We start from the raw sequence: 9,426 nt of genomic DNA, 5'->3' as shown, positions 1-9,426 counted from the left end.
CGACTCAGCAAGTTCTCCACATGTTCTTTCCCACGATTCGATCCTTCCGATTCATCCTGATTGGCCATCACGACCCTCTCCCTAGAAACCTTAGGCTTCCGCAAGACAGACGAAGAACCCTAGCGCCACAGAGCATCTAGAAGGAGTGCAGCACATCGTGGTGGGTGGTCTTGACCTAGGAGATTGAAGGAGCCAGAAGGATCTCTTCATGTGGAGTATATATTGTCCTCGAAGAAGAAAACATTAGTAGTACACAGCTACGCAGAATCATAAGAGGACCGGACTCACCACCATAGGCCCATGGTAGTACAGTGTGGTAGTCCCCCATGAGCCCCTTCGTTTGTACTCCACTCATCCCCGATACACCCCTTCTCCCGCGGAAGCCGCGTTTCAAACGCGCTACAGCCATCCGATGCCGCGCCGCGCCGGCCCCGGGAGACGCCGCTCTCCGCGCCTTCCGCGTGCACCACGTCGCCGGGCACTCCCTCGCCGCCAACCCCGCCCTGTTGCCCGCCCTCGCGGCCTGCGCGCGGCTGCTGACGGCGGCGGCCGAAGCCGAGCAGATCCACGCCCTCCTCGTCAAGTCCGGACTCCCTAGTTCCGTCTCCGGCGTCTACGCCTCCACCTCCCTCGCCCGTGTCTACGCGCGGCTCGGCCGCCTGGGTGACGCGCGGAAGGTGTTTGATGGAATGCCTGAGAGGACATTGGTTTCTTGGAACGTGCTTCTTGATGGGCTTGTTAGAGCCGGTGACTTGGATGCCGCCTGGGAGATGTTTGTGGAAATGCCGGAGCGGAATGTGTCTTCTTGGAATACTGTTATGGCTGGTTTCGTGAGGCATGGGTGGGCTCAAGAGGCAGTGGAGTTGTTTACTGAGATGACGGAGGTTTATGGTTTGACGCCAGATGAGACCACGATGGTTGGCTTTGTATCAGCTGTTCGCAGTCTCGGCCTGCTTGGATTTGGGAGGAGCGCACACGGTTATATAACCCGACGGGAGTTCTCACTCGATGGTGCTCTTGGTGTTGCTCTGATCAACATGTACACAAGGTGTGGGTGCATGGGTGCAGCATATCAGTGCTTCTCAAGCGTCATCAGCAAGAATGTGGAGCACTGGACCTCTGTCATTGGGGGTTTCGCAGCACATGGTCACTCAGAGATGGCACTGAAATTGTTTGCCGAGATGAGGCAATTGGGCGTCAAGCCGAATGGTGTCACCTTCGTGGCCGTCTTGAATGCCTGCAGCCATGGGGGTCTTGTTGATGAAGGTTTTAGGTACTTCAACCTAATGCGTGGCATGGGTATCAGGCCATTGATCCAGCACTATGGCTGCTTGGTGGATCTTTTTGGTCGTGCTGGGTTCTTGGAAGAAGCCTTCAACCTCGCTAGCAGTCTACCAGAAGAGCAGGGCTTTGTGATGTGGAGCTCACTACTAGCTGCTTGCCAAACCCATGGCAATGTCGACATGGCAGAGGTTGCTGCCCAGAAGTTGGCAGACACAGAGCCAAGCCATGGCAGCTCGTACGTTTTGTTATCAAACGCCTATGCACGTGCTGGTCAATGGGACGACTTGAAGAGGACAAGAAGCAGGATGGAGGAGCATAGGGTGGTGAAGAAGCCTGGGCTCAGCTGGATCGAGGTTGATGGCAGTGTACATTCCTTTGTCACTGCAGACAAGTTACACACAGAAAGCAAAGATATCTATCATATGTTGGAAGACTTGAAACTTAATTTGATGTCAGCTGGTTCCAAACCTGAAACATTTGATCTTCCTGAAGTTTGATTCAGTAAGTTATTTTTGTTTATATTGAATATATCATTTTTCTTTTTTGGAAGGTTACAATTATTTTGTTGATAGAAATGCATCACATGAGAAGTCTGTTCATGATCATATGGACAATGGGGCATCGGAATATATCATATTGATTTGGTAAATTTTAGGTTGTTTTACACTTGAACTGTATCTACATATCTTTGTGGAGTGCCCTAGCCGCCGCAGTCATGAGAGGGAAAGAGTCACGATATGATTGTGTTCCTTTCGCAAGTACAAATATAACAGCCTTTATGAAACAGTAAAAGCTCTACTAGTCAAAACACGTCGACCTTCAAATTAACTGACATTTCCTTCTACTTAACGGGCATAAAGGTTTTCAACAGTAAATTCAGCAAAGTAGTTGCATATCACAAATCAAACAATAAGTGGTGGTTGGGTAGTCGTGGAAGAGTAGAGGACTGCGAGAGGGAACACAAAGATGGGTGGGAAGTGGGAACAATGGGGGACAGGAGAAGAGAGCAGTACCTCTCCCTGTCTTAAATAGGTGGACATGACATATTCGTGGGTAAATTCAAGCATCATTGAAGTGGTATTCAGTGCGTTGGAAGGAGACTATTGGCTGAGCATGCGACGCTGCATAGCGTCAGTGTAGAACTGCAATTTGGTATTAAATCGCTCGATGCCGGCACCTATATGCACCTGTACAACCATCAATATAGAAGAAGAAAAAACCTAACATGAACAGTTGGGCTCTACAGATGTGTTCAGATACATAGTACTACGAGTTTCCCAGAAATCGTATTTCCGTGGCCATATTCACAATCATATAGGGATATTCCTGAAACCAATGCGAATGCAGAAATTGTTGCTAACAGATTCTGACTGGTTCGGTCAGATATCGATATCATTTGTAATTATCCAATATTTTCATATTTTTCTCAGTTCCAGTGAAACAAGCTCCAATTCACGTTCAACTAAAGAAGTTTTAGTAAAAAATAATTGTCTTGCGGATTCGGATAACTGGATGCTGCAGCTTTTTTTTTAGAAAAGGAGGATGGCCCCCGGCCTCTGCATCCGGACGATGCATGCGGCCACTTTATTAATTATTCTCACAAGACCTTACAAAGTCATACAACAGCAAGACTAAAGCCACCGTCTAAGCAACAACTGTCGCTACACCTATCCAATTGATGAAGGGGCGCTGATAGCCTGGGCCTAATACCAAACAGATATCGCAGCCAAACCTAAACATCTAAGACCTGAGGTCCCAACTAGGACGCCTGCCTGGTATGGGGCACCTACCAGTCTGACGCACTCCTCAACCAGGACGCCTGCCTGGTATGAGGTCGCTGTAGCCACCTGCCATGAGTCCATCTTCAGAGTTGTACTGTTGCATCTACCGTGTCAGGTCTCTCTGCCATCGACGCCAGACAGCGCCGTCCTCCTGCGCGGGTCCATCCTCCCACATCGAACTCTGAATCTGCACTGCACCACGCCGTCAAGATCCGTCGCCATCAATGTGTAGGATGAAGCACCGCTCCACCAAAGAAGTCGTCCGCTGGTCCCGCGAAGCCGAGTGCACCTCTAAGAATGCCGCCCAAAAGGGGGTTACGACACATGAATGCCGCCAACATCCGATCAGCTGATCTAGGGTTTCCCCCGGAGGTATTGAGTGGTGTTGGGAGCTTCACCTCGATGATGCCTTCATGAAGGAAACGATGATAAGGGCATCGTCATCATCGACTTCGGCCATCAACCGAAGACCAGGTTTTCACCCGGATCCTTCCCAAGAAATCCACCCAACAACTTGTGCACCGTCTCGACCGCCTTCAAAGCCCCAGATCCAGCCGCCTAGATCCGGCGACCAACCGCAGCAACAGTGCCACCGTGGGATCCCTGGCGCACCAGCCACTGCCTGAGTGTGCCACCACTGGAGCCTAGGAGGAGGGCTCCCACCCCGCCTCGCCAAGCCGCGAGAGCCGCCGAGAAGGATCCTGCGTGCTCGTCACCGTCTCTGATCCGAACCAATCCAAAGCAGATCGCCGTCACAGATCCGCCTTGACAGGGACTGCACCACACCATGCCGCCGCGGGAAGCCCTAGCTTCACCAGCCGCCACCCTCCAGGGCCGTCGCCCCGGGATCCAGACAGAACCTCGCCGCTGCCACCGGTCAAGTTCCGTCACCGTCGACCGACCACTGCGACCTCCGCCGCCATGCCGCCGACGGATCTGGGCGAGGATAGCCATCCTCCCCGAGGACACACGCCGCAGCCTCTTCTCCGCGTACTCGCACGAGAAGCCACCGTGGCTGCGTCCCCACCCCTCGCCGGATGTCGCGCACATGCCGCCCCGCCGCCGGCGAAGGCCGCCACCACGAGGAGACCCGCACGCAGCCGCCACACAACTCGGCGTCGACCCATCTGCAACCGCGCCATGGGCCTGCCGCCGCGCCGCCAGGATCCGTGCCCCGCGGCGCCTCCGCTTGGACTGGATGCTGCAGCTACCTAGATATGGATACCAATTTGGATAGAGAAGCAAGTTGTTTTCCCCCGAACAACCCTAGTTCGTACTCCCTCCGTCCGAAAATAGTTGTCATCAAAATGGATAAAAAGGGATGTATCTAGAACTAATATACATCTAGATACGTCCCCTTTTATTCATTTTGATGACAAGTATTTCCAGACGGAGGGGGTACTTGTCTTGTCAGGTCCAATAACACATTTATTTCATGATAGGATGGTCGATCGTCTATATCCGTACCATTTACACCTGAACAAATTGACGGAATAAAATTTAGCTTTGCAATGCACAGCGTTGTTAAGTTACATGTATATATGCAAAAAAGAAATGGAATAATCACAAACTCTGAAGATAGTGTGGGTGTGCCAAGCGACCTTCAAAACTAATGGAGCATTTTACAACTTCGGTTTAGCTCTTTCGTCCAAGGAGTAGCATATATGCTCAAGCGCCGCGACGTGATCCTCGGCGACGGCCATGTGGACGTCGACGCTGCCCTTGGCTGAGCACGATGGCACGAATGTCATGAGCCCCTCGACGGGCAAGTCCGGCATGAGGAACGCGGATGGCGGCCCATTGCCGAGGTCAATCTGGTGGAACCTGAAACCCAGACTGCTGTCCACCTCCAGGTCCGGGCAGAGCATCATGCCGAAGTCTGGCGCCGTCGCCGCGAGCTCCTCCCAGTTCGCGTCCGCCACGCTCCCGAAGTCCACGAACGACTGGATGTAGGCGGCGTCGACGCGCCCGATGGCGTCGCGGATGGCGCCTACCACGCCGCCGTAGGTCCAGCCCAGGACGTCCCGGACTTGGAGCCTCGGGAATGCCCACAGAACCATGTTCCCGAAGAAGTCCGGCGGGACGGCAGGGTTGGCCCTGCCCCGGCAGTCCACGGCCACCCTGACCTGCGTGAACTCGTCGGGCTTCAGGCGGCGCGCCGCCGTGATCTTCTTCCACACGTGCGCGAGAAGGCACTGGAACGTGCTGCATGGGGCGCCGACGCGGGCCTTGAGCTCTGTGACGAACTCGGCCGTGAAGCGCAACGTGAGATTCTTGATCTTGCACGTGGGGTAGGAGTTCGACCTGCGACGGCCGTCTTCTTCTCCGCTGAACTCGGTGCACCGGTGGTCGAACGCCGGCGTCGGCACGCTCCGAGGCACGGCAGTCGCCGTGCGGTCGAGGGAAGGCGACGGGGCGGTGAACTCGCTGGCTTGGCGAACTGCGCTGGCCCACGTGGTGAGGAAGTTGCTGAATGAGTGGCCGTCGGCCGCGTGGTGGTGGTGGATGATGCCGATCACGAGGCCGCCGCACTTGTACCGGTTCAGCTTGATCTGCAGCAGCGCCGCCCCGACGTTCTCCTGCTTGTCCCGGACGTGCCAACTGTTAGTTGCCGGTGACCGACGTCGCCGTCCTATTGATGAAGCTAATTACCTTCGGCAGCGGGAGTGCAGGGTACAGGCCGTCGGTGGTGTCGGTAAAGCAGCCGTCGGCGACCACGCTCGCCATATCGACAGGGACCTCGGCGTCCAGGACAAGCACGCCGTCGTTGTTGAGGTGGATGGAGCGCCGGCCTGAGCGGTCGACCGCGAGTCGTCCGGCCAGGTGAGGGTACGGCGCGACAGCCCTGCGCAGGCCCTCCACGAGCGCCTCGTTGGACGGAGTCGGGGCGGGGTACACGAGGATGAGGGAGACAAAGATGTCCATGGCGGCGCGGTCAAAGAGCGTCAGCGGGACCATCTCGCCCGCGAGCGGGTGCGGCGCCGAGTACACCGGCTTCAGCATCTTGCCGCCGGTCGTCTCCATTTGAACCCACGCCATAATAGAGTTGTGGCCTTGCTGAGATATATAGATGGTTCTGCGACTTCCATCTGGAATATCTGACGTGAACACTGCGCCTGACTAGTGCTATTAGCTTACAGATTGATGTCTAGCACGCATCAGTAGGTTGCAACAGGCTTGAAGTTGAGGGACACGATTAGCTGGATGTATGCCATCAAGGACCGGCTGGGCTTCCGCTGAAGCAGCATCAAGAGCGACAGGGATGACCTTTGCCGCCAAAAACCGCCCCTTGTCATCTCTGATCACCACCCCCATAGCTCCTGATCCCAAGTTTACATCTCCTGATCCCGAGTTTACATCATATTTGGCAATTAGCATCAACATTGACGGCAACATACCCTTCCGACGCCCTACACAAGGTGCTCGTTTTTTTGTTGTGGTTCTTTCATTGAGACCTTGAAAACGCTTGATACTACTCCCTCCGGTGAATCTACACTCTAAAATATGTCTATATACTTCCGTACGTGGTAGTCCGTTTGAAATCTCTAAAAGACAAATATTTAGGAACGGAAATATTGAGGAACGGAGGGAGTAGAACCTGAACTGTAGTGCATGGCATGAACTTCTTGCCTTCTCCATCATGTATACCAGGCCGACGTCAGAATTGTCTCTCTGATGGGCATCACTCTCTCATTAATTGGTCCCAAGAAATTTATCATACGTTGGAAGACTTGAAACTTAATTTGATATCAGCTGGATCCGAACCTGAAACATTTGATCTTCCTGAAGTTTGATTCAGGAAGTTAGTGCTGTTTATATTGAATGTGTCATATATTTTTGGAAGATTACATTTATTTATTAATAGAAATACATCTCATGAGATGTCTGCTCATGATCATATGGACAATGCAGTATCTGAAGTTATCATATTGATTTGGTAAATATCAGGTACTTTTACACTTGAACTGTATCTACATATCTTCGTGGAGACCACCTCATACTTAAGGGAAATCACTATCATCTCCCTCAACTATCACAAAAGCATTTCACATGAAAATAAAGTCAGGCCAAGAAACTGTGGCATTACGCCGCTACTAGTCACTTAATCTCTAATATCTAGCTGTCAAATTGTCTAAACAAAAGCTTCATCTAGATTGAAAACGTGGCCGAAAACTAGAAGTGCCAAATGGGGTTTTCTGGTCTCTTGATTTGGTTTTAGCAATGTCAACAACTATCATCCAGCCGTTTATTATCTGCACATAGAATTATAGATGTAAGCTTAATAGATAAATCATACTATCATGTAAAGGATATCAGAAAACAGAATTTTGTCAGCTACCTCTCCATTCATTGCTTTCAGAGCTGCACCACCAGCTTCTTCTGTGGTGTATTCTATGAAGGCATACCCTTTTGATCTTCTTGATATCCTGTCCATTATTATCTTGACTGCAATAAAGTAGTTCCGTGATATTCAGTATCCAAAAAATGGGTAATGGCTAGGCGCAAACATTTCTTGCTAGTATCACAAACCTTCAACCAGCTCGCCAAATGGCTCAAAGGCTTCCCTCAGAGTTTTCTCAGATGTATAAAATGAAAGCCCTGTCATACTAGACCAAATTAGTGACACTGAAATCAAAATATAACTGATTTTCTACCACTGTATATACTTATTATGTTTAACTGTTATTTGTGTTACAAACAGGAGCAACAGAAGTTTGTGATCTCAGCGCGTATCCAAGACTCACTTGTTCCAATCTAGCTTTTCTTTATATTGAATGAAAAGTGGAGCTTAGCACGTTTAAATATCAACACTAAATTCTCAAATAGGGTCGAATTGTCTGATCTACACTACTTATATTTCTACAGTACAGAAAATTGGACATATAATTTACTGATTGATTGAACTTCCCTTTGAAAGAAAAGACACAAAGACTAGTACTTCAGAACAAGGCAGAGGGCATCATCCATGTGTAAGGTTTAAGTGATCAAACAAACAAGCTAAATATATAGATAATATATCAGATGCCCTTTACCTGTAACAAAGAGCCTTTTAGTTTTGACATCAGCCACCTGAGTAGCTTCTGAGGATTTCGAGCTATCGTCACCTGAAACCACAAGAAGTCCTTACAATCTGGCTCTTTTCACCAAGCTTGCTTAGAAGCATGGAAAGAAAAATCAAGTTCTGTAAATGTACTCCAGAGTCCAGACTTACTAGGTATGCTCTTGGTTAGTATAAGATGTAAAAGAATCAAGAGACGTCAAGTTTATATCAGATTAAAACATCAGGCTAATAAATAGCATGAAACAAGAAATGATGTCCTTATAGTTGTAGCATCCCTCGTTTTCAAGTAAAACAACAGAAAACAAAAAGGGACAAGAACGAGCAGGGTAGAAGGATCATGTCCGAGCATGAACCTCAGAAAAGATTTGCTCATGCCTTGGATGGTTTGGACTTTGGAGTTAAGAGTAAACTGACAGCAGTGCACTTTGCTATCAAAGAACTACCAGAGGAATGAGAACAAAAAGAATAAGAATTATAAGTATTTTATATTCAAAGCTTGAATTGCATCAAGGGATTTCTGCTTGGCAATGGAACACACAATATTCACACAAATCAATAACATGATGATAGGATTTAAGTACAGGCATAAATAAATGAATGGGAGATCATCAGAAACAGAAGGGATGATTGAACCTCTGTAATCTTTTTTGTCTGATCCAAAATTTGAATCTGGTAAAACAGATATGACTCCAGGAACATCTGTTGCACGAAGCTAGATTGTTGGTATCTTAATAAAGGCAGAACTGCCAATAAATAAAATACTGAAAGATTTATCTACCCAGGAGGATAAAGCACATGATGCTCACCAGCTAGCTCCTTCGCACATTGTTCGTCAATATGACAGCAGAATCCATAATTCTCTTCCCATGAAACGTGATATATGCTAACTTGTGCATCCTTTTCACTAGGAAGTTAAAAATAAACAATTATTTGTATCACTCATAGGCACATATACAGCAAAGTAGTAGGTAGGCGGCCAATGATACTCTACATACTTCCCCAATACTTTCACCAGGATCTGGGTATAGTGGTCTACCATTTGTGCTTTTGTCACAACTTCAACCCCGGGCTTCTCCATTCGGACAAGCCAAAACTCACTTTTCTCGCTAGAAGAGTTGTTACAAGCAGCATCACTGAAGCTTCCAAGGTTAACTGGTGAGAGGCTCGACCTCAGATTATCCTTCTCTGGCACATCACCCTTAACCATCCTAACAGCTAATACCCCAGGCATCTCTGCAAATTTTAAAGATCATAAGATAACATATACAAGTCCAAAGCATGTATACTTCAAGATTTGCT

At 49.2% G+C, this 9,426-nt stretch overlaps 3 protein-coding genes across 4 annotated transcripts in view; 1 reads left to right on the top strand and 2 right to left on the bottom strand.

The window, feature by feature from the left end:
• Positions 1–248: 248 nt before the first annotated feature.
• Positions 249–1,886, top strand: LOC123134475 (pentatricopeptide repeat-containing protein At3g22690). Its single transcript, XM_044553728.1, has one exon. The coding sequence runs from the start codon at positions 327–329 to the stop codon at positions 1,779–1,781; it is 1,455 nt and encodes a 484-aa protein (XP_044409663.1). The 5' UTR covers positions 249–326; the 3' UTR covers positions 1,782–1,886.
• A 2,602-nt stretch (positions 1,887–4,488) lies between these two features.
• LOC123138136 (tryptamine benzoyltransferase 1) lies at positions 4,489–6,757 on the bottom strand. The gene is made up of 3 exons (XM_044558043.1): positions 6,664–6,757; positions 5,718–6,406; positions 4,489–5,644 (listed from the first exon to the last, which is right to left on the bottom strand). The coding sequence occupies exons 2-3, from the start codon at positions 6,102–6,104 to the stop codon at positions 4,688–4,690; spliced, it is 1,344 nt and encodes a 447-aa protein (XP_044413978.1). The 5' UTR covers positions 6,105–6,406; positions 6,664–6,757; the 3' UTR covers positions 4,489–4,687.
• Positions 6,758–6,965: 208 nt separating this feature from the next.
• Positions 6,966–9,426, bottom strand: part of LOC123138137 (organelle RRM domain-containing protein 1, chloroplastic) — a 3,843-nt gene continuing 1,382 nt past the window's right edge. For both annotated transcript variants that reach the window (XM_044558044.1, XM_044558045.1), the window contains exons 3-9: positions 9,123–9,360; positions 8,934–9,031; positions 8,761–8,826; positions 8,099–8,170; positions 7,596–7,664; positions 7,405–7,511; positions 6,966–7,318 (exon numbers count right to left, since the gene is read on the bottom strand). In XM_044558044.1, coding sequence (XP_044413979.1) covers positions 7,211–7,318; positions 7,405–7,511; positions 7,596–7,664; positions 8,099–8,170; positions 8,761–8,826; positions 8,934–9,031; positions 9,123–9,360 — 758 coding nt within the window. In that variant the 3' untranslated portion in view covers positions 6,966–7,210. The remainder of the gene's footprint in view (positions 7,319–7,404; positions 7,512–7,595; positions 7,665–8,098; positions 8,171–8,760; positions 8,827–8,933; positions 9,032–9,122; positions 9,361–9,426) is intronic.

The sequence above is a fragment of the Triticum aestivum genome, chromosome 6B (assembly GCF_018294505.1).
Source record: "Triticum aestivum cultivar Chinese Spring chromosome 6B, IWGSC CS RefSeq v2.1, whole genome shotgun sequence".
Classification (NCBI taxonomy): domain Eukaryota; kingdom Viridiplantae; phylum Streptophyta; class Magnoliopsida; order Poales; family Poaceae; genus Triticum; species Triticum aestivum.
This window is presented reverse-complemented; position numbering and strand designations above follow the sequence as displayed.

Coding starts and splice junctions, on each gene's coding strand:
- LOC123138136 (XM_044558043.1), bottom strand. CDS start 6,104: ATGGCGTGGGTTCAAATGGAGACGACCGGCGGCAAGATGCTGAAGCCG. Junction 5,645..5,717: donor CTGCACTCCCGCTGCCGAAG/GTAATTAGCTTC, acceptor CGGGACAAGCAG/GAGAACGTCGGGGCGGCGCT.
- LOC123134475 (XM_044553728.1), top strand. CDS start 327: ATGAGCCCCTTCGTTTGTACTCCACTCATCCCCGATACACCCCTTCTC.